The sequence below is a fragment of the Meriones unguiculatus genome, chromosome 19 (assembly GCF_030254825.1).
Source record: "Meriones unguiculatus strain TT.TT164.6M chromosome 19, Bangor_MerUng_6.1, whole genome shotgun sequence".
Classification (NCBI taxonomy): Eukaryota; Metazoa; Chordata; class Mammalia; order Rodentia; family Muridae; genus Meriones; species Meriones unguiculatus.
The window spans coordinates 30,656,540-30,682,144 of NC_083366.1; the positions used below are offsets into that span (position 1 = coordinate 30,656,540).

The following is a 25,605-nucleotide window of genomic DNA, read 5'->3' on the forward strand; positions in this document are numbered from 1 at the left end:
ATGCACACACATTCCTGTGCATCTGTGCCAGCATGAGCCTGCACATGCGTTCAAGATATTTCTTTGTGCCTTCATGAGTGTTCACATATATGTGTTTGTTTGTGAGCTCAACATGCATTTTAAAAATACAGAGCTAGGACCAAATCACCAATAAAGAATAAACCTGCGTATTCCATTTCTCTAAAATAATATCAACACTCTAATTTTATTTTGTTTCCCTTGGCTTAATATGTCTTTATTATATAATAGCAGATAGCACTTTGCAGCATGAATGAATTTTAATATCATTAGGCTTCTTTCCAATTAAAATGAGGCATTTTAAACATTACAATCAGCACTATTAACATGTTTAAGCTTTCACAGTCTATGTGTGGGGAATATATTTTTATATGTGTATTTCTGTGACATTTACTTGGTCCTAAATTCTCATTTTTACATTGTAACTTATTTTAAATAAAACTAAGCTATCAAGATAGCATTTACTACCATGAATGCTGCTGTATACCTCTGACCCCAGAACTTAGACGGATAAGGCACAAACACCATGAAGTTGAGGCCAGCCTACAATACATACAGAGTCCCAAGTCAACCTGGGATATATAAAGAGACCCTGTTTCAGAAAAATTTTTATACAAATATGGCGCACCAATTTCTGCCCATCAAACAGAAGCACGTAAGTGGATTTTCTTCTTAAATATCAAGAATACCTATTTTAAAAATACGTTTTGCCAATCAAGATTACATAAAACATTACCCAAAAATTATACCCTGATTTATCCTTCTTCTACAATAACACACGAATGTATCCATACCCCTAAGTGTGTCTGTTAGACAAAGCTCAATTCTGATCACAGCAGTACTTCCCATATGGTTACTGATAAGCTTCTGAAAGTCTACCATCTGCAAATAAAATATTTAGACTAAGTAATACCATGGAGAGACTTGAGAGGTGGCTCAGCAGTAAAGACCACTGTTCTTATTCACTCCCTGGTTCCACAGTGGGTGCTTTACAACTGCCTGTAACTCCAGGGACTCAACTGCCCTCTCCTGGCACCCATTGGCAGCCTCCTCACATGAAAGCATATACACACAGACTCATAAATAAAAGTAAATCTTTCAAAAAACATATAATGGACAGTGTGTTCTGATAGGACTGCATGATCCAAAAAAACACTAATATTTTGGTAAAGAGGAAAGAGAAGCGGATGCGATAACAGAAAAAGAAATGGGACAAGACAAAGTCACTTCCCTACTTTTGGATAACACAGAAAGAAAAATCTCAGTCATCCGGGGCACACCAGAGTCTTGGAAGCGAGGAACTGAGGTGAGGGGGAAAGTCATTTTCATAACGCTTAAGTCGATATTCAGAGACAGGCTGACTGGGAAGAAGACACCGTCAGGGGAGCCTCAAGGCTAGGCAGGTGCGAGCTATAGTTTGGAAATTAGAGAGCCCCTCTTTCTCAGGGAGGAGGACAGGCAGGATCAAGGATTTGAGATCCTTCTCCTAGCAATGTGCCCAGCTTTGGACCAAGTACTCACCGTCTGGCAGCTCCTTGCCCCAGAGTTAACTCTGTTTCTGTCAGTGTACATTGGAAATGAGAATACAGTGGAAATATAGATGAAGAATATACATACAGTGTAATCCCACACATAGAGAAAAATCTGAGGCGGAGTCCAGACTAACTGCTAGGTGACCCCAGAGCCGCCATTCCTGAAAACAAACAAGGGGCAGGAAGGTGTGGTTGGTCCACATTCACTTTCTCAGGGCAGCCATTCTACATTCTACAAACTGTCGAGTGAGGACTATGCTTCTCTCACTGGAAGACTGCAGATGTTATAAAATGTCTTTAAAATGATGCGCTTGGGGCAGGAGAGATGGCTTGGCTTTTAAAGTCACTTGCAGCTCAATCCCAGAAACCCACGTAAAGGCGGATAAGGCAGACAGAGAGAACACACTTAAAAAGGTTGTCCTACACCCTCTACAGGCATACGCACCCCCCATAGCAGCAAGTGGAAAGTAAACTTAAAAACAACCAGTTTTACAGCCAAAAAGAGTAACATCCATACACCAGTCCAAAACATGAAAATTGATTTTTATCAAAAATCAACTGTCCATGGTTTCTGAGATCAAAATCCCCTAAAATTTTCTTGTCCTTTAATCAAAAACAGTTTCAGTTTTAAAAAGGAAGAAATCATCAACGGTTTTAGAGGCAAAACGGTTCACTTTAAATGTGAAAATAGCCTAAAATTTCAGATGCAAAGCAGTAGCTAAATGCGTTATCATCAATCTACACTGAAGAATATCGAATTGCCAACATTTCATTATGAAAGGAATGTTTTAGAATAAGGCATTTTATTAAATAATGACTAAAACCAACAGAATATATAATCAAGTTTGTTGACTGTCAACATTTCTTAAAAGTTGCAATAAAGACGAAGTTATTTTTGAATGACAGACTGCAAATTATCTTAATTTGCTCCTGTTTTAATTACTGCATACTCTACTTGATTTTTCACAATTATTTATTTAGCAGCGGTTGAGTGTGTGCAAGGGCACTGGAGGACAACCTCTGAGCATCATTTCTTTCCTTCTGACATGTGGGTCCAGAGGATCAGACTCGGACTGTCAGGCTCAGAAGCGACACCTTTACGTGTGGAGCCATCTTGTTGGTCCCTCTTTTTTAAGTGTGCTATGCCAGCTGAGTATGAACCAGCATGTGGAAACAGGTTCTCAGCAGCTGGCAGGGTTGGGTGGTCCTGTGTATGGGGTAGGAAATGAGCTTCAGAGAAAGAGTTCATCACCATCATGATCAGACAGCATTATTTGACTGTCAGCTTCCAGAATGAGAGTCCCTGAGCAGAAACCATGGAGGACCTAGGCAGTTCAAAGAATGAAGCTGCAAGCTCAAATCCAACACTGACAGAATGTTCAGAGAGGACTCCGAGGGGGAAAAAAGCTACAGCTGTTGGCAAAATGTACCAAGAGCTTGCAAAGTTGTTCTCAGCTCTAGATTTGGCATCTCCATTTCTAGGAATCTTTCCTAAAGAAGTAAGTCAGAACTGTGCACCAACCATCATTCTAACAGTTGCCACCCTCCAACTGATTATGTGCTTACCTCTGTCTACTGTGGTGAGCAAAGCACTCCACACACTTGCTTACTTGTCTTTTTTCTTCTCTTTCTTCTCCTTACTTCCTGTCACTTGTTTATAGACTATTTATTTATTTTACATGTATGTGGCACACACCACACACACACTCACACATATGCATGTTCACATGTTTGTGGGTGCAGATATGTGTGTGCATGGCTGTTGAGTCCCAAAGTTGGCAACGTTATGTGTCCGCTTACATCCTTCTCCACTCTCTCTTACTAAGGCTGGATCTTTCACCTGGACTCGTTCGTCCATTGGCCAGTCTGGCCTGTCAGCTTTCCCAGGGATTTTCCCCCACCCTATGCTGAACCCCTTACTTGCCTCCTGAGAGCTGGGATTATAGGTGTCTGGTGCACAGACGGTCAATATAAAACCTCCCCTCCCCCACTCTTATTTTCTGATCTCTCTAAAGTTTGTGAACTTAAAGATCAGATTCTTCCATAGCCTACACAAAGACACAGACTTTGTATTTGCTTTATCTCCTGAAGAACTATGGTTATCAAGACTGCATTAGTGATTTGGTACATAAATGCTGTAACTTACATCTTCAGTGATTTTTCACTCTTTAATGCCATGAAATACATACCTCTTGTCGCCTGCAATGCTTTCATTTGCTATTATCCCAGGGTCTATTCCACTTAAGCTTCCTTCTTGCTTTCTTCTCGCTCCGTCCTGCTATTCCAGTAGCCATCCCCTTTTCCCAACCTCTCCAAATAAAGTTTCATTATGGGTCTCTATCATGGCTTCTATGTCATTGTCTAATACAAAATTATTTTCGCTTTAAATTGCAGTTCTTTGACTCATATATATTGATAAAGCCGGAGTGTTGGGCCCATGCCCTACTATGTATTAGGTTCTCTAGTTTCCTTCTTTGACAGTCTCTCCTCTCTGTGGCCTTGGCTCGCTGGTTGTCTTTGGAAGTATCTGTGCTTGTGGTTCTTCCTGGGAAGTTTCTCATTCATGTCAGGCGGGAGGGTGAACACAGCACCTTCTTGCTCATCAACTTTACTTTAGTAAATACTGTACATAAATGAATATTTACCTTGTCACTGTTATATCTGTGTTTCTAGGGAATGGTTTCTCAGGGTTGTTGGTCTATTTGAAGAAGGTCTCTATGTAGTCAAGGTTAGCCTTGAACTCATGATCCTCCTGCCTACCTCTCCCTCAACATCACTCTAATTTTGACTCCCAAGTATTGGGATTTTAGGTACAAGCTGTGGTATCCAACTTGATTTCTGATTTTCAAAAAATTAGAGGGGACAATGAAAGGTAATACTGGAGTGGGTAGCAAATATGAAGTGGGTGGCAAAGAAAGGATTATTATGTAATATATAAAAATGTCATAATGAAACCTGTTACTTTGCATGCTAACTAAAAAAATCAACAATTCTAAAAGGAAATATATCAATGACATAAAATATCACTATGATTCTATTTCATAGGAGGTGACCATATCATTCCATGTTCTTCTTACTTTTTCCTCATTCCCACCAGCTTTGAAGACATGGTTTTTGCATTTTAAATGTTATACTTTGGAAAATCGTTTTAGTTTTTCCCAAGTAGTTGTTATGTCTATCTGCACATGTCTGTGTGTGCCCAAGACACATGTTAGTGATGCATCTATATGTGCAGATGTACAATCACACATGTGGAAACCATGTGTATCATTCTCCAGGTTCTCCCCACTTTGTTTCTGGCAATAGGGTCTCTCTCTGGGAGCTGGAGTTCACCAATTCAGCTAGCCTGGCTGGCTAGTAGCCTCAGCGATCCACATGTCTCTGCCTACTGACTGTTGGGGTTACTAGTGCAAGCCACCAAGACTTGTTTTAATGCACAGCTGTGCTGTCTGAACATGAAAGGCTGCACTAGGATAAGCATAGGAAAGAGGAAGTTTGGGCTATATCCTGACTTGAAAAAAAAAAAAAAAAGAAACAAGTGTAAGCGTGTGTCCTTGATTTCTTAAATCTAGGTGACTTTGGTCTTGTTTCTAGACATGGCTAGATCCCCTGGTGGTGACAGTGTTCATGCATAAGGAGACAAGAAGGTGATTGTGGAACAACCTTGTAGGCCCTTTTGGCTTTTAAAATCTCCATTGAGAGAAGTCAGGTGATATTCAAAGATGTCTACCTTTATATGTGACTTGGTCTTTTTCCTTTGCAGCTTTTAATATTTTCCCTGTGTTCTGTACATCCAGTGTTTTGATTATTATGTGCCATGGGGAATTTATTTTCTGGTCCAGTATATTTGGTATTCTGTATACTTTGTGTACCTTGATAAGAATCTCCTTTGTTAGGTTACAGGCATTTTCTTCTATGATTTTTGTTGCAAATGTTTTCTGTGTCTTTGACATGGGTTTTACCTCCTTCCTCTCTCTGTTCCTGTTATTCTTAGGGTTGGTGTCTTAGTGTCCCAGCTTTCCTGGATATTTTGTGACATGATTATTTTAGATTTAAGATCTTCTTTGACCAGGGTATCCATTTCTTCTATTGTGTCTTTGCTGCCTGATATTCCTTCTTCCATTTTATCGGTGAGGTTTACCTTTGGGTTCCTGTTTGAGTTCCAAAACTTTTCTCTTCCAGGTTTCCCTCAGATCAGGTTTTCAGGTTTTTGAAAGGTGGCAGCACAGAATACCATACTTAGCAAAACTTTCAATCATAATAGATGAAGAAAACAAAACATTTCATGCTAAAACCAAAATTAAGCAAATATCTAGCTACAAATCCAGTTCCGCAGACTGAACTAAAAGAAATACTCCAATAAAGAGAGGTTAAGCACAGCAAAGAAAATGGAAGAATAAATAATCCCAGACCAGCAACTCAAAAGAGGACACATACCGCCACCACCACAACAACAAAATAATAGAAATCAACAAACACTACTCACTGATATCTTTCAACATCAATGGTCTTGATTACCCAATAAAAAGACGCAGTCTATCAGAATGAGTGTAAAGATAGGATCCATCCCTCTGCTGCATCCAAGAAACACACCTCAACATCAAGGATAGACATTACCTCAGGGTAAAAGGTATGAAAAAGATATTCCAAGAAGATAGACACAAAAAAAAAAAAACAGGCCATTGTAGCCATTTAATATCTGACAAAATAGACTTTAAACAAAAACTAATCAGAAAACATAGGGACAGACACTACATATGCATCAAAGGAAAAGTTCACCAAGAAGACATTGCAATTCTTAATATCTATACACCATACACAAAGGCACCCAAGTTTATAAAAGAAACACTAATACAGTTTAAACTATATATTCTTGCTTACTCACTGATAGCAGATGACTTCAATACCCTACTCTCACCAATAGGTAGGTCATCCAGACCGAAACAAACAAACAAACAAACCAAAAAGCTTGAGATAACAGATATTATAAACCAATGGACCTAACAATATTTACAGAACATTTTACCCAAACACAAAAGAATATATCTTCTTCTCATCAGCTCACGGCACTTTCTCCAAAATTAACCACATACTTGAACACCATGCAAACCTCAAAAGATACAAGAAAACTGAAATAACACCCTGACAGTACAGAATAAAAGTGAATATCAACAACAGAAACAACAGAAAGCTTAAAAACTCATGGACAACTCTCTACTGAATAAAAATCAGGTCAAGACAGAAATTAAGAAAGAATTTTAAAACTTTCTAGAACTGAATATTAATGAGAATTAACACACAACATACCCAAACTTATGAGATACAATGAAGGCAGTTCTAAGAGGCAAATGTATAGCACTAAGTGCCTACATAAAAAAATTGGCAAGATCTCATACTAAGAACTTAACAGCACATCTGAAAGCTCTAAAACAAAAGAAGAAATCACACCCAAAAGGAGTAGACAGCAAAAAATTGCAAACTCAGGGCTGAAATGAATAAAATAGAAACAAACAAACAAATAAAAGCAATACAAAGAATCAATAAAACAAAGAGTTGTTTCTTTGAGAAACTCGGTAAGATTGGCAAACTCTCATCCAAATTAACTAAAAGGTGAAGAGAGAATATCAAATATAACAAAACTATAAGTAAAAATGGGAACATAACAATGGACACTGAATAAATCCAGAGAATCATAAGGACATACTTTAAATAAACTTATATTGCATCAGATTGGAAAACCTAAAAGAACTAGATAATTTTCTTGGTATATGCCACCTAACAGAGCTAAATCAAGATCAGATAAGCAGTGTAAACCAGCATATATCCCTCATGAAATAGAAGCAGTAATTAAGTCTACCAACCTAACCAAACCAAAACACCCAGGGCCAGATGGTCTTAGCACAAAATCTTACCAGACTTTAAGAGTTAATATCGATATTCCTCAAAATATTCCATGAAATAGAACAGAAAACACATTGTCTGACTTTATGAGCTCAAAGTTACCGTGATAACCAAACCACATAAAGACCCTGCCCAAAAGAAAGATTTTCAAACAAATTTCTCTTATGATCATATACGCAACATTATCAATAAAATACTTGCAAACTAAATCCAAGAACACACCAAAAAATCATCCACCATGACTAGGTTGGCTTGATCCCAGAGACATAGGGATGGACCGACATACATAAATCAATAAATATAACCCACAATATCAACAAACATAAAGGCAAAAACCAAATTATTATCTCATTAGATGAAAAAAAAAAAAACACTTTGAGAAAAAAAAAAGTAGTACTCCTTCATAATAAAAGTCATGGAGGGATTAGGGATACAGGGGGCATACCTCAACATAATAAAGGCAGTTCACAGAAAGCCCATAGACAACTTAAATGGAGAGTAATTCTAAGCCATTCCACAACAAGCAGGGATGAGATAAGGTGTCCACCCCACAAACAACTGATATCATGGAACCGTTGCTGAAGACAACACCAACACAACTCACTGGAGATGGAGAAGTCAAGCTGCTGTCTACCTCTTGGGTAGAACCTTTACCCCTATGGGTTGGCATCTTTGGTACAGTTAGTTACTTTGCATGTGACCAAAGGAGAAATGTAAACACCAGTGTGCCCAGAAACCCTTTGATCTACAGTGCTTTCCTGCCTGCCAGATATCTAGTAAAAAGAAGGCACAAAGCTTATAGGAGTAACCAACAAATATCTGATTTAACTTAAGGCTCACTCTACAAGATGGAATCTATATCCACAAAACTGAGACTGAATAATTCAGGGACTAGCGTAAAATCAAATAATGCTGTCTTAAAAAAAAGTATCAATGCTGAGAGTGGTAGTGCAGGTCTGTAATCCCAGTACTAGTTGGGCAGAGAGAGGTGGATATCTGTGAGTTCAAAGCCAGCCTGGTCTACAAAGCAAGTTCCAGGACTGCTGCACAGAGAAAACAAAATAAACAAATAGTAGCAGTAAAATTACTCCTAATAAAATTCTGCTATACATATCAATCAGTGGGTTGCTCAATCATCATCAAAGAAGTTTCCTCCTGCACCAGGTGGGAACAAATAAGAGCCCCTCAACCAGACAAAATACAGATAATGAGAGACCTTGGAATACTCTGCTCTAAATAGTCCTCTCCATCAAGTCCTTCCTCTCATGGCTCAGGGAACCCTGTGGTAAAGGGGGTAAAAGAATGTAAGAGCCATAGGGGCTGGAGGACACCAAGAAAACAAAGTCCTCTATATCAACATGCTCAAAGCTCATACAATCTGACAGAGTCGGAGGTGCTTTACATGGGGAATGAACAGGTCTATATACCAGATGGGGTTCTAGAGCTGTAAGGAGAAGTCCCCATCCCTAACCCAGAAGCTATCTCCAGTTGATAACCACTTGTAGATGAAAATTTAATTTCCTCCAAGGGAGTCTCACTGGGCAAGCAAACTATTCTTAAAGGTAGGCTGCACGCCCAGCAGAGATGGCCAACAGAAAAGGAACTCAATGGCATCATTGGAGGTTTTTTTTTGTCTCATAATGTTCTGTCAGGGCTTGTCTTTTTTTTTTAATTCTATCTTTTTAAAATTCCATTTATATATATATAGTCTCTCCTTTTTGCCCTTCAGGTCCTTTGCATATATATTATGGCTTCCAGTTTAATGTTTTTATGGAATTCCTGAGGGAGCAAACGAGTGAGCTGTTCTTGGGTTCTTTCTTTCTGTTTGTTTTGTCCTATTCTGATGTGTTAATTTTTATTTTAACTTATTATATTTTATTGTATACTATTATCCCTTAGAAGCCCACTTATTTTCCAATGAGAGACAGAAAGGGAGTAGATCTGAACAAGAGAGGAGGGGGAAGGAACTGGGAAGAGTAGAGAGAGGGGAAACCATAATCAGGATATATTATTGAGAAAATATATCTTTTCAATAAAAGCAAAAAATATAGAACTTTATATTTAAAAAAAGAAAGAAAAGAAAAGAAATTTAAAAAGAGCTGAGGGTACACTTTACCTAAAAATGGAAGCTATGAAGCCAACAGGCTATCCCAGCCAGTTCCCACCTTAAGGAAGAGAGAGGCTGGGAGGAGAAGCTAGGGATGAGAAAGCTGCATCAGTTCTTCCTGTGTTCCCAACATCAAAGAAACAGAGCAGGGACACATGGTCAGAAATCTCAAAATGACACAGTCCATCTTACCTTGGAAGACCGGAAGGCAAATGCTGTTGATTTTACATCAGCTTTTTCTTTGTCCATGAGTAGAAGGTTCTTGTCTTCCATGAGGCTTAAGTATTTTCCTGTTGTGACATGTCGGAGTCGGAATGGCTGGCCCCATCTTATGTGACTTCCACTCCACCTGACAAGACAACCAGAACTTGATCACATCAACATCAAAGAAGCAGCCACTGAAATGTGTAAGTGTGGCTCTGTATGTGTGTGCAACAAATGTGAATAAACACTCTAACTAGCATGTGTAGGCATATGTGCTACATGTCTGTATGTACAAACATCTTAGAACCAGGTATAAAGGAGGAGACAGATGGAGAAGCCTGAGGGTAAACTCACAGCTTTTATACATATAAGGGAAAATGACTTTAAATATATAGCTGTAATATTTCCCTTGCTTTATATATTACAAAAAGGCAACTTAATTTTATGCACATAGATGCACATTTAATAAAACTTTACTTTTTACTGTAATACTTATCAAAAGTATTGCTATTTAAGTGGATTTAATCATCTTAATATACATATAAAAGACAATTTTTAAATTATTAAAGATTATGAATATGGAATTTTGATGTTATAGACCAAATGAACAATATAAAAGTTTGCAAGAACATCTTATTGCTAAGGAGAATAATAGAGGAAGAAGAAAAACTCAGGTAATCGCAAAAACACACCACCATGAAGTAAAATCTCTCAAGAGATAACACAAATGAGAAAGAGGAATACAAAACACTGTTTACCCATGAAGAAGAATTTGAGTATTTTTAAGTAAATGAAGGTGACTGTTGACTCAACACAGTATTTATTCTCACTTGTTTGTTCGGAAAGCAGAGATGAAGCCACTTGATTTTAAAACGTCGCTTCTTGAGGCTGGGTGTGGTCATATATGCCTTTAATCCCAGCACACAGGAGGCAGAAGCAAGCAACCTCTGAATTCAAGGCTAGCCTACTCTACAGAAAAAGTTACAAGACAGCCATGGCTATACAGAGAAACCCTGTCTCAAAAAAATAAAACAAACAAAACTCCCAAAATATTGCCCCTTTAATACACAGGAAACTATTTTCTAACCATCTGTTAAACTGATTAGGATAGTATTAACTGAGAATATAACAAGTTTTCTAGGATTATAATTTGGGATACCTGAGCAAAATGAGTTCAGATGCTAAATTTTTGTATTCATTATTATATTGGTAGATAGCTCAAATTTAAAAAAATCTATAGACACAGATGCTAGTAAAACTGTCTTGTCCCTCGTCCAAAAAGTTTGTATTCTACAGCAATAACTTTCTTTAAAGTGCAATATTATAGGAAAATACATTGACAACACAGTCCATCTGAAACAAAGACTGAACCTTCCAATTATTTTTTAAAGTTCTAGCTGATATCTCAGTTTTGTCTAATCAGTTTAAAGATAGATAGCATTCATTTAGATCAACTAAAAGGCACTCTTTAGATAACTTCTAAACATATCAGAAACATGTGCATGTATGTGCATCTAAATTCATACTGCTACAATGAATACTGTGGTGATTTTTGCAACTACCCAGAATTTTCTGCTCCAGTATCAAGTGACTTGTGAGTAAATTCAATGGTCTCTGCTATTTGCACCTTTAGAAGTTTATGTCTACAACCTTTCAGACTTCAGATGAGTAACAGACGTGCAGATAACTTGTCCTGCTTCCAAGCCTGACATCACTCTGTCCTAGCAGCACTTTATGCCAGGAAGATGCTGGGTGTGGGGTGAGATAATGTTACAAAAGCAGAAGAGACCAAAGACAAAGGCAGGCTGTAAGAATGTATGAAATAAGACTATTCTCAGGTCGCCTGGTGAATCGAGACAAACAGAAGAGGCAGAGAGAGACATGAGGAACAAAGGGTTGAGGACCACATTCGTTCTCCACATTGCTTGCTGGAATTGTTAACAGGACCATCTCACCCTGAGTTGGAAGCCAAAGGCACTGACCATTCTTTACATCGGAACCTTGGGCTGGGTTGAGTTCTACTTACGCAACTCTTAGAGTTTCCAGTCTCCAGAGGGAGCGTGCGTGAACTGAGACAGCACCACCTTCATAATGAACTGTTCTGTTGACATAAACAAAAGAAATTAAGATTGAGCTTAACAGGTTTAATTCCTTTGAGCTCTATCTTTTGAACAAATTGAAAGAGAGCACGGTATGAAACAGCCTTTGAATGAACGGTTAAAGATCTATTGTGATGCAGGGGATAACACAGCTAGAAATAAAAATAAGTGTAACAATGATCAGCCTAAGTTCTTTTGAAAAATAATTTATTTCATTTTATTTTATGTGCATTAGTGTGAAGGTGTCAGATCCCTTGGAATCAGCATTACAGACCGTTGTGAGCTGCCATGTGGGTGCTGGGAATTGAACTCAGGTCCTTTGGAGGAGCAGACAGTGCTCTTAACCACTGAGCCATCCCTCCAGCCCTCCTAAATTCTTCTTTAATAAGCACTTATTTAAACATATTTTCTCACCATTATTTCCCCCTATAATGCTAATGTTTTTCTCTACAGGAAACATTTTTACCAAACCTTGGTTTGTGGGAGTACACACCAGTTTAGGCGTTGTTTTATACATTGTTGTGTAAAGATGTGCATGTAATTGTTCAGGGCTCTAAATTTGGCTTTAATTATTTAAAATACTCCCAAGAAATGCAAGAATACTGTTTCTTAGTATTTTAATACAGTCATTTGTAATTTACACCAAATTGGCAATGTATGACAAAATATAAACAGACGGGGCTAGAACAGTGGGTCAGTGGTTGAGAGTACTTGTTCCTCAGAAAACCCAGGTTTGATTCCTAGTACCCAGGTTGTATGACTCACAACTCCAACACCAGGTGAGCTGACACCCTCTTCTAGCATCCACAGGCACCCCCCCACAAACATCCACATACACACAAATACATAAGTAGAAATAAAATCTTTAATACATAATTCACGCATACACATGAACAAAAAAAAAATCACAAAGAGTACATCTTGGGATGTGTATCACGAGGGCCCAAGTACCAAAACGTTCCTAATAATTTAAGATGTCAAGTAGTTTACATAACTTAGTCAAACTGGTCTCTGTGACCACCCTTCAACACTGTTTCAAGGAAACCATGGCTTGTGAACACATCCTGGCTCTTTCCCCAAGCCTTCAGCATCTCCTCTAGAGTATGTCCTCATGATCTAAACATAGACAGGAATGTTTTCTTCCAAACAGAACACCGGCACCTTGGTCCTCCTCTCCAGCCACCCTCTCTGTCTCACTACCGCCGACCTCCTGTTGGCTCTCCTTGTGCTCCCATCTCATTTCCATCCCTATTTCTCTATTGAAACACAGTTTGGTTCGGCCATCAGACAACCTTTCTGTCATGAATTCCAATAGGCTTCTTTTGAAAAGACACTGTAAAAACCCTTGCTGCCTAGGCCATGCTTCTAACACCATTCTTTTGCCTGAGTCTCATTCTTATCACTTTTGACATCCCTCTTCATTCTATCTTTATTATGGAATTTCTCAAGTACACACAAAAAGAAGAGTAAATAAGCCCTTGCTCGCCCAGTTCAAAATGTCAACAATGATAAAGATAGGACCAACCCAGCTTACAGCCTATAATTACACCTTCTCAGACAACCTGTAAAAATATTGATATTATGAACTATCTAGCAGGTCTGTGTGGAGCTGTGATTGCGGGTGTCTGGTCCACAGGATGGGGTTCATGAAAGTTGTCAACAAAAAGGTCTACTTTAAGAGATAACAAGTGAGATTTAGAAGGTGTCAAGAGGATAAAATTGACTACTGTGCTTGGAAACAACTGGTGATCCAGGACAAAAATAAGTACAACACACCCAAATACAGGATGGTAGTCCATGAGACTAACACAGACATTATCTGCCAGATTGCATATGCCGGTATAGAAGGGATATAGCATGTGCTCATGAACTGCCAAAATATGGTGTGAAAGTTGGCCTGACAAACTATGCTACAGCCTATTGTGCTGGCCTACTGCTGGCCCACAGGCTTCTCAGTAAGTTTAGCATGGACATGATCTACGAAGGCCAAGCGGAGGTAACTGAGGATGAATACAATGTGGAAAGCATTGATGGTCAGCCTGGTTCCTTCACTTGCTATTTGGATGCAGGTCTTGCTAAAACTACAACTGCCAATAAAGTTTTTGGGGCCCTGAAAGGAACTGCGGGTGAAGGCTTGTCTATCCTTCATAGTTCCAAACAATTCCCTGGTTAATGACTGTGAAAGCAAACAGCCATCGCAGAAGTACATAAGAAGCACATCATAGGTCAGAATGTGCAGACTACATGCATTAACTAATGGAGGAAGATGAAGATGCATATAAGAAACTGTTCTCTCAGTAGATTAAGAACAACCTAACTCCAGACATGATGGAGGAGGTGTACAAAAAAGCTCATGCTGCTATCCATGAGAATACAGTCTATGAAAAGAAGCCCAAGAGAGAAGTTAAGAAGTGGAACCATCCCAAAATGTCTCTTGCCCAGAAGAAAGATTGGGTTGCTCAAAGGAAGGCTAGCTTCCTCAGAACTCAGGAAAGGGCTGCTGAGAGCTAAAGCAATTTTCTATGAAAATTTTTTGTTTTCATAAGACAATAAACTTATTGGCCAAACAGCTATTTCTGTGTAAAACTGTTAATTATGAAACTGTAGGAAATAGCAGGACATTACAAAAGCAAAGGAGTGAATAATTTTATTTTGCTTTTTTTTTTTAATAGAAGTGTCTTACTGTGTACTATCTCTGGGTAGCCTAGAACTCAGATCCACCTGTCTCTCCTAAGATTAAGGGCAAATATCACCACACCTGGCTGAGAATTTTTCATCCAACAAATAAAAAGCTTACTTTTGTCCAGAAAAGCCATTTTACATAGGTTACAGCAAAGTTCATGACTGTTTTCTGGGCTTGTAGTTTTTCCTGGAATGAGTTATCCTCCTGATAGTTGGATCTGGTGAGCAGCAGACCCATTATCCTAGGACATAGTTCTTCCATCCATTTTATTACAACCAGATGATTAATGGGAAGAAAGGACCTCAAAGTCAACCTTAAAATCAAACAGCTGGTACTAATCCATGGCTTTAAGATTTAAGAATGGCAATGAAGTTAAGATTTATGTTTAAGCAAAAAGGGCAGGACATTTTCTGTGTTTCATTTTATGAATATGTTGAAAGGTACATGCCAGACCTGAATACACATAAGGAAATAGCTTGAAAGGGTCCAATATTAAACCTTGCACATGGGAAAGTGCTGGGTGATGCATTTATGCCTCTTAAGGAACAGCCCTTCATCCGACAAGATGCAACAACTGTCTTCCATGATTTAGTCCAGTTCTAATAGTCTGTATCCAGCAAGATTGTGTGGGTTTTGATCACCTCTAACCTTAAAGTGATACTGTGAACTCACCAAATAAACAGTTACTACCTATCTACACCACAGCCTAAAATACGCCTGTAGGCTGGATGATACTAAGATGAACCTATCAGATCTTCAGGTAATTAAAGTTCACCTCATTTCAGTCACACTCATAACTGCATGTTAAGTTGTGGGATAAATGCTGAAGCTAAAGGCCACCTGACAGTTTCCTCCACCTGAAATTAAAATGTAAGTATAATACAATAAACCATGCTAATTACCCAACTTTCTAATAAAGGAGTCATTTTTTTAAATATTGATATTATAAACTATCCAGTAATTTATCAGATTTCCTAAATTATCTCACAAAAACTTTCTTCTGTGGCTTTTTTTGTGGCTTTTATCAAGATTCAAACAATATGTGCATATTGGTTATCTTCCCTTTTATTCTAAACAAGTGCCCACTACTTCTCTCTTTCTCTCTTCTTCTTGGGCCTATGTGGGGTGTTTGTTTTGTTCATGTTTTGTTTTTCCCCCTTCTTAATATTTATTTCATAAAAAAATTCTCTCCCATTTGTCCCATATAATTTTCTATATTCTGGATTTTTCTAACTGTATCCCCATGGTGCTAGAGTTTATGGGTGATTGTGTGCTGCCCAATAGGGATGCTGGGAACTGAACTCAGATTCTCTACAAGAACAACAGCTCTTACCATGGAGCGATCTCTTCAGCTTCATGGTGTCTTTTATTTCTAAATCTACCTCTAACCACAGTTGCTTACTAAACTCAGATTTTTTTAATAATATTTCAGAAATATTCATCAACTTGCTATGATAACACAACCATCAGGAGAAGCACAGTGCCTGGCTGTTCACTTCTTAAGACATCTCAACAGGCTCGAGACCAGAGGGTTTTAGATGCACTACCAACTGCAGCAACTTTCTGACATGGCTGTAGACAATAATCATGTACGAAACCACCAAAAAATGCTATGCCACACCCTCACCGATGGAAAATAAAGTAGATGTGGAGTTTGGCTCTTTTAAAAGTCTTCAGTTGAGTCCAACGAGGAGATAAGACTTGGATGTCATGGTTTAGAATGGTATCTCCTTGGCAGTACACCTGCTGTGTGGGGTTGGGCATATCTTTGCTGAAGGGGATCTGCCTCCTAAAATGCCAAGATCAGCCTCCCACAGTTGGGACAAGCAAAACTGCCTCTCACTGTGCTTAATGTCCCTTATGAAACAAAAGCCACCCTAATACAGCATCACTGACGCAGGCAAATGAATCTTATCCTTTAGTGAGATAGAATGTTCCCAAAATCTTCCTAAGGCCCAAGCTGGCCCCACGGGTAGAGTTTCTGATTGAGGTAAAGGGTGAAACCCGGGCCTCTGCATTTCTCGTAAGTCCCTGGAAAAAGTACATTCTTCAGATTGACATTTTGAGAGGCAAGGAGCTATAGTAGTTATTTCACTGGGGCTCTTAACCTTGGTTATGTAATAGGAACACTTCTGCAGCTTTAGGAAAATTCAAGACAGAGACAACGCTCAGGCTAAAAAAAAAAAAAAAAAGCCTTCAGTTATAAGTTTAAAAAAAGAAATGAAAAATAATCTAGACATTCTTTCTACTTCACTGTGTGTACATACACAAATGATGATTATGATGATGGTAATGATAGATTATTGCTGATAAATGATAGATAGATAGATAGATAGATAGATAGATAGATAGATAGATAGATAGATTCAAACAGAGGTTGATAGATGACAGAAATAAAATAGATTGAGATAGGTAGGTAGAGAGAAAGATGACAGGCTGGCAGATAGATAAAGACCAATACATGGCTGATGATAGATAGATAAATAGATAGATAGATAGATAGATAGATAGATAGATAGATAATATATAGATGACAGAGTTTAGATAAGTTTTATTTTAACAAAAAATCTTGTGTTTCACCATAAAGAACATGTCCTAGATACATTTTTTAAAGATTTGTTTAGTTTTGTTTTAGGCATATGAGTTTTGCCTGCTTATATGCTCTGCATCATTTGTATTCCTGATGCCCACTGAGGTCACAAGAGGGCATAAGATTCCCTGGAACTGGAGATACAGAAAGCTGTGAGCCAGCTTTGTGGGTGTTAGGAATTGAACTTAGGTCCTCTGCAAGAACAGCCAATTCTTGAGCCATTTCCCCAGCCCCCCTAGACTTCTTGTCATTTTGTTCTGATGGTTAACAATAAAAATTTAGAAATGCAATTTTAAAAACCTAACCTTTTAGAAAATAAAATTTAAAAAAAAACTTTACCAGGAATAAAAGAAATCAAAGAGTTACTGTCCCTGGCACAAAAATGAAGATATAACCATCTTATAACATCTGTTCTTCACATGGAGACTCTGGAGACCTTTAGTCTACCGTTACTCAATTATTTTAAAAAAAGAATAATAAAAGGAAAAAATTCTTGTTGGAAGAGAAGAACAAACCAATACGGGGCTCTCGGATGCATGTCAGTATAAAGAAGACAGGAGTTACCTTCCTTTTTTCTCTGTGAGAAAACACACTGACTAAAGCATCTTAAGTGGAAAGGAGGATTACTCACAAGTCCAGGTACAGACCATCACTATGGGAAAACCAAGGAGGCGGGGACTTGAAGCACATGGCAACATCACAGCCACAGTCAAGAGGAAGAAGAATTAATTAACATATGCTTGCACTTATTGCCCTCTTCTGTAGACTGTGGAAGCAATGTGACCCATTCCTTCAAGTTCCCGCCACTGTGACTTTCCTGACATGGTGGATTAGAAACCGGAACTGGAGACTCAACGAACACTTTTCCTTTCCCCCAAGTTGTGTTTCTTAGTGTATTTTTCACAGCAACAGAAAATAAAACTAAGACAAAAATATAAATGATACACATTTTCTGTGCAACAATAAATCATTGAGTATGTCCCAAATATGCAAACATGCAGTTCTAAATGAGCTTAGAAAAAGGTGCTGAATAATGAACTGAAAATATTGTTTGAACAGAGTGATACAGAAAAACCTCAAGGTTGGAAATAAAATGGGCTTTAAGATATAAATAGTATAGCTATGGTTGTGTAAAATTATGTATCTATGTAGAAAAATTGCTCAAAAATTTTCTTTCATAACTTAAAAAAAAAAAGATTTATTATGTATATAGTGTTCTGCCTGCATACCAGAAGAGGGCACCAGATCTCACTATAAATGGTTGTGAGCCACCATGTGGTTGCTGGGAATTGAACTCAGGACCTTTAGGAAGAACAGCCAATGAGTGCTCTTAACCTCTGAGGCATCTCTCCAGCTCCTTTCATAACTTTCATTTCAACTCAATAGTAGTTTTTTAAATTTGTGTAAGAGTGGAAAGCTAAAGGTAAATTTTGTTAAGATCTCTAAAATACAAACATAAAGCTGAAAGGAAAACAAATCCTACTTCCTTTCTGAAATGTTTTGGCTTTATCCTAACAGTCCCTCTGCACTGAAGTCTGTGTTTGCAAAGTGTTCCAACAGCAGGCATAGAAACTTGGGGTCCCTCGCAAGAACTGACTGCTGACCAGAGGACTCTGATCATTCACTGGACTCCCCCATATAAACAGATAGAATGCGTAGAAGTTGGTGTTTGTTAAGCAAGTCTCCATGGGCTACTTCAGGCTAAATGTTGACTCCAGGTATCAAAACCCTAAATGAAACAAGGCTTAAGGTCCATCCTAAATGACCCAAAGGGCAGTCAAGCTTATTTAAAATTTGGTCCACATGGAGGCATGCCCCTGTTCTATGAAGAGAGTATGTATCACTTATGTCCATCATGGATCTCAGGCATCAGAATCTAGAAAAACTCTTTTTTTCAAAGTCTGTTGAAGTTACTTTCCTACTGCCTTGAAGAGACACCATGACCATGATGTCATGTAATTTGAGGGCTAGTAGTTTTGTAGGGTTGGAGTCCATGATCATGGTGGCAAGGGAGCATGGTAGCAGGCCCGTATGCCTGGCACTGAAGCAACAGCCGATAGCACGTACGTCGAGACTGCAACCCATGAGGCAGAAAAACTGCGCATGAAATTGGCTATAAAATCTCAAAATGAGGTTTCACCCCCAGTGACACACTGGGCCACACCTCCTAATCCCCCACAGAACAGTTCCACTAAGTGAGGACCAAGCATCAAATATATGAGCCCAGGGAGGGCCATTCTCGTTCAAACCACCACGAAGTCCAGCAGGTTTTACCAAATGGCATTAATGTCTTTAAACTCAGACAACCCAATGATTAGCTCATGGCAACTGTCCATTCTACAAGGCAGACCGAAGGGGGGAAAACTCTTCTTTAAGAAGTTAAAAAGACTCATACAAGACTACCCTTGGAGCTACCACTGGGGACTTCAGTGCAAATTGCAGCCATTTGCCAACATTCAAGAAAAGTGAATGGATGCTGTGCTGGCAAGTTTTATGTCAACCTGATACAAGCTAGAGTCACTGGAGAGGAAGGAGGCTTCCTAAGATCCAGCTGTAGACGAGTCTGTATGACATTTTCTTAGTTAGTGATTGAGGTGGGAGGACCCCGCCCATTGTAGGCCCTCACCCCTGGGCAGGTGGTCCTGAGTTCTGGAAGCATTCAGGATGAAGATGCCATGGGGAGCAAGGCAGAGAACAGCACGTCTCCATGGCCTCTGTATCGGCTCCCGGGACTCTAGATTCCTGCCCTCACTCCTTTTGATGATGAACCGTTATTCAGAACTATGATTGATATAAAGTCTTTCCTCCTTCCACTGTTACAGCTACTTGAGGGAAAAGAAAATAAGTAAAAATAATACAAATTGATAATATCCCTAACATCCTCAAAATTATTATTGCAATGCAGTACTATTGATGGAACCCAAGACTTCAAACTACTAGGCAAACACTCTAGCACTGAGCCGAATCCCCAGACCTCTTTCTATTTAACTTACAACAGACCCCACTAAACTGCTCAGGCTGACTCTGAACTCACGAAGCAACCCAGGCTAGTCTTTGGCACCAGATCCCCCTACCACAGCTCTTTAGTAACCAGGATAACAAACCCAAGCTGGTACTAACCACACATTAAAGCAGAAACAAAAATGAATTTAAAAAAAAACCCAGAAACTTCTAGATCATAGATCAGAAAAGCTGAAGTCACTGCAATTTCACAAAAGAAACTTTTAAAGTACACATGTAAATATCCAATCACACAAGCTCATTCAAGACGACTTTAAAAACTCCCAGGCTTCTTACTATACATTATGTTTCCAGAGCACATTCTCCTCCAATATGAGACACTTCATTAGGGAACATATATTTCAGGCTTGCCATGGAAGAGGAACTTTAAATGTATTCTAAGCACAAATTCTCCCCACAATGTCATTAATTCAACTTCTCGTGGTTATTATAACATTGTCCACCAAAACATAAGTAGTTAGCTCTTTTGGTTCTGGGAGTCATAAAATACAATTTAAATCTTATCTCAATTGTTCAACCACTCATTCTCTGGGTAAAAAGCAAGTGCTGTGACAGCTAGCGTATTCATGTTCAGAATCTGAAGCCCAGAAAAATACTACATTAGCATGCTAATGAGAGCACAAATCATTACAAGCCTCTCACCACCTGACACAGGGGTATTTATTCATAATAAAATTTTACAGGGTACACAATTCTAATTAGTGAGCTTTAGGGCATAATCATAAAGCATCATTAATAAAAGACTGGCTGCTATAAGGAGAGCCCTGATGGCTACAAGAATGAGTTCTGGCAGAGGGCACCTTCTCTTGATGACGTTACAGCCATGAGCTCACTTTTTTTGTAGGGCACCAAGAATTTGGCAAGTCACTTTCATATCTCATCATTATTAAATTTCTTAGGGAATCATCTCATTGTACAAACTTGGGCAGGTTGGTAAAGTCAGTGCCTCCATTTCTTTTTATTTTAAGACGTGTGTGTGTGTGTGTGTGTGTGTGTGTGTGTGTGTGTGTGTGTGTGTTTGTGTATGTGTTCCCTTCAAGCCCAGAGGTGGGTATCAGATTCCCTGGAGCTGGATCTACAGGCAGTTGTGAATAATGCAACATGAGTGACGGATATTAAAATCCTTTGCAAGAGCAATATGCACTCTTAATTCCTGAACCATCTCTACAGATCCTGACTGTGTTTCTTTATGCATTCCTTATGTTACTGTGAGGAAGATAGGAATGATACAACCTCTCTCTACCACTGGGAAGAGCCACCTAAGGATTCAAATGATAATACTAAGAGTTTGGAAACAGTCCTTCTGTAGTGATAAGCAAAGACTCCATCAAGTTGGCTTGAACTGAGTTCCTACAGTCAATCAAATCAGTAGCATTATGGGCTTCCTGATATTTTTTATGCCTTGGATCTGAAATAACCCCCTCAGGCTTTGGTTTCGAATGCTTGGTCTCAGAATATGGTTCTATTTTGAAGGCTGTGGAGCTTAAGGGAGGTGGAAACAGACTGGCAGAAGGAAAAGCTCCAGCAGTGGGCCTTTGAATGGACCACTCATTTCCAGCCCTTCCTTACTTTCTCTCCCCCCATTCTACAGCTAGAACTTGCTGAGTCTCCACTACATGGTTCTGCCAACCTGCCTGGCCTGCCAATGATGATCCTTGAAACCATGAGCCAAAATAAAACTCTTCTCCCACAAGTCGTTTCTGCCAGGCATTTTGTCACAGTCATAAACAAGTCACATGAGTCATCTTCTGTTATAAATACAGCTTGAAACATCAAATTAATCTTTGCCTTTAACTCAGCCAACCCCATGTCAGCCTCCTCCTGGGGGTCAATGCTGGAACTGTGTTTCAACATATTCTTGTTGAAATCTTTATATAATCCATCACATCAATAATAGCATAAAATCATGAAACCAGTCACCTACATTATAGACAATCTCCAGAATATTCAGTTAACACAGAAAACCAATTGCTTTGGTATGGTGGGTGGCTCATTCCAGCACTTGGGAGCTGAGGCAGAAGGATCAGAAGTTGGGGGTCATCCTTAGTCATATAGTGAGTACAAGGTTAACCTGAGCTATATGAGATCTTAACTTTCAAAAAAAACATCCAAAAATTAAAAACAAAATTATACATAATGGGATAAAGAAAATAAAACAATCTTTTTTTTCTAACCTAGAAACGGACCCACACAAATATAGTCTACTGATCTTTCACAAAGAGCAGAGATACTTCAATAGATTAGAGGTAGTTTTTTAAGTACTTGATATTCATTTGCAAAATCAAACAAGTAAAAATACCCAGAAAGATTATCCACCTGTCACAAAGCTGACAAACATGGGTATCTTCGCCCTTGTCTGTGCTGGAACACATGAGGTACGTCCCCCCCACCCCTGTAGCAGTAAGCTGGGAGTAGTATTCTTCAGCAACTGGGTCATATAGCTGCGCAGGGTCAAACACCATGTACCTCTCTCTAAACTAGAGAGAGAGAGAGAGAGAGAGAGAGAGACTCAACTCATTCTATGAAGCCCGCTCATGATCTATCAGTTAATCATAATGACAGCTCCTTGAATCATCTTCATGTTACAAAGACCATAGAAGTAAAAATATTGTCACGCATTCCTGCCACATAGCTCTTGTCTACTGAGTCACATCCTAGAAAGCAAATGTAGCATTCATTTCCATATCGTGTCTTCACTGTCCTGCTCAACGGGAACAAGACAACATAAGCAGATTCCAGAAGGGATGCATGCTCAGATGCAAACACAGCACCTTCCCCCGCCCTCTTCCTTTCCTCTACCACTTCCACAGAACACGTAATACCAAACACTCTTGATTCCCTTCCATCCTTTTATTTTTTTCCCATAACTTTTATTCTGTGCATCCAGCTTCTGTGCACATGGCAATGTGTGAATAAACATGTGTGCTTTTATTTTTACTATAGTGTGTAGCCTTCTTGAGAGGAGACAATATCTCTTTTGACACAGTTCAGAGCCCAGAATACGACAGTCACTCACAACGCTATGTAGAATGAACTCAGCTACTCAAAAGATACCATGTAAACCTGTTTTCAAAATAAAAAAAATGATGCTTTATAAACAACATTCACCCCATATTGATTTTCAAACCAGAGATTCAAAACAACATCTCCCAACATAACTGCTTTAAAATCTAGTAACTTGTTGGACATGTCACTCAATGGCAGAATGCTTGGGTCTCAAGTTCAAAACTAGGGACAACCAAAAAATAAAGGCATGCACACTTAATTCCCATAGTGCACTTTGCACTAAAAGGGTCTTGAGGACATTTTATTACATTCACAAAGATTCGTGGAAGAAGATGAGGTATATCCAGAGACAAAATCTGCAACGACAACAACAAAATCTATCATGCTCCAGGTGAAATTTCAGCATTAAATTTGAAGCCTCGACAATGAAAGTCTATGTCAAAGCAATATTAAATCACCACGTGGCACCTGATTCTCTTACTGACTACCAGAACCGCTTCCTCTCTAAAATATCCTATTTCCTAATCTGGAGAGCAGCCTCACAATTGACCCTGAGACACCTACCTGACTGCACACACCCTCTGCAGCCTATACCTTCATTGCTGGCCCTGCAAGGTGTACACTGGAAGTCCTGCAGCTAAATGCCTACCTGAAAAAACTCGAGAAACTTAAAAAGAAACAGTGATGAATCTTTCCTGACCCTGTCAAAACTCTGTCCATTACATAAGATGAGAAGGAAGTGCAGGGGAATATCTATTCAGCTAAACCTTGATGGCTCACTCTCCAGTTCCATTTTGTGTACTTGAATAGCACACTGGCGGCTATTTTTCCCACAGGTCTTATTAACATTCTATGAGAATGAATAGGTAACTTGGAGGATGAATCTCATTGCGAAAAAGCTGAACCCACTCCATTGGTATCCAGAATTACATGCCCTGTCACTGAACTGCTTCCTCTATCACTACAGTTATATTAAATACCACAGTAGAGCAGACCACAGTAGAGCCAACAGTCAAATCTGCTGAGGAGCCCAGCACAGATGATCAAAATGTTCCTGAATTGCTCAGAAGCAAATATTTAGCAATGGACATCTCCTCAGTCATGTCTACCACTTAGAACAAAACCTATGTTGACATTCTATCTTTAATTTTAATAACAGGAAATAATCAGTGGGCATGGCCAAATCAAAATTACAAAGGCCTGTAAGACAAAAATGTTATGTTTTGTTTTGACATACTTCCCTGCTTAAACTCACTATTTAAAAATAATCAAATCATTTTTACTTCTTTTTTCTAAAAAAACAAAATAGATGCTTAAACTATCATTATGCATTTCTTCACCTCAAACAGACTGATAATAACTTAAGAAAGTGCCGCCTGCAGGCTGTTGCCTTCTCTGGTTCTCTTAGACACAGGCAATAGCTTATGGGGGAGAACAAAGGAAGCAGTTTTGAAGGTCTATGTAATGATACCACCAAGATTCAAAATCATAAGGCTTTCCGTAAACCTAATTTTAAGGAAGTCTTTTTTTCATTATGTATATATAATTGCTCTGTTTCACAACTTAATCAAGACACATAGAACATTTCTTCCCCAAGCATCCCCCCTGAGGCTCCATCCTGCCTAGCTGACTCATGTTCTCCCTACAGTCATGATCTGACATCCACGTTCATCTAATTGCACCATGTCAACATGCTATAAAAAGATATGCAAACAGATGTATTCTCGCTGCCTCCATGACCTTGGAAGAATCTCTCGCTATGTTGAGGTGAACACACACTGAGTCTCAGTTGGCAGAAAAGTTACCACGATTCAGTCAAGGTCAGTACCTAGAGCTACATTAACACAGTGTCCAAGCTTCACAGCCTACTGAAGGCAGTGGTAGATTAGAACTGGATCACACAGTTCCTCTCTACCTCAGTGAACACATGATTGATGCCCTTTCCTTCAACCGCCCTCATGCCTTTGTGATTTATATTCAACACACATTTTTTTTCTGAGTCAGACTCAGATACCCCGATTTCCTGCCTGATGGGCAGAGACCTTCTGAATTCACCACACCCAGTTCCCACTTAACCCTCATAACAAACCAACAGCCACCACTGCCATCCTCTGCCCCAACTGTCTCCCCTGAAACTGTGAGCAAAAATCAGATCTTCCCTCCTTGAAGTTGCTTACGATGGGTCTTTTGCCATAGTAACAAAGAACAATGATGGCGAGGGCCTTGCCTTCTGTCACGTGAATTCCGTGATATCCTTCTTTCTAACGGCTTCCCCGACTTAAGATCTCACCTCTAATCCAAGTGTCTTTTGCCTATCACAGCTCTGATGATTGCACCCCCGCCCCACGAATTCCTCCTAGGCATCGCAGGAGAAAAGCCAGGCGATGAGCTGACAGACAAATGACTGCAGTGGAAGCACCTAGCTTCTAATCTTCCTTTATCCT

The 25,605-nt window shown here is 39.1% G+C and overlaps 1 protein-coding gene and 1 pseudogene across 1 annotated transcript in view; one reads left to right on the forward strand and one right to left on the reverse strand.

The window, feature by feature from the left end:
* Window positions 1–25,605, reverse strand: part of Ryr2 (ryanodine receptor 2) — a 533,102-nt gene that overhangs the window by 270,157 nt on the left and 237,340 nt on the right. Inside the window, exons 10-11 of the mRNA XM_060372656.1 lie at window positions 11,789–11,863; window positions 9,751–9,907 (exon numbers count right to left, since the gene is read on the reverse strand). Of these exons, the coding sequence (XP_060228639.1) occupies window positions 9,751–9,907; window positions 11,789–11,863 (232 nt within the window). The remainder of the gene's footprint in view (window positions 1–9,750; window positions 9,908–11,788; window positions 11,864–25,605) is intronic.
* Window positions 13,499–14,372, forward strand: LOC110550804 (large ribosomal subunit protein uL18-like; annotated as a pseudogene).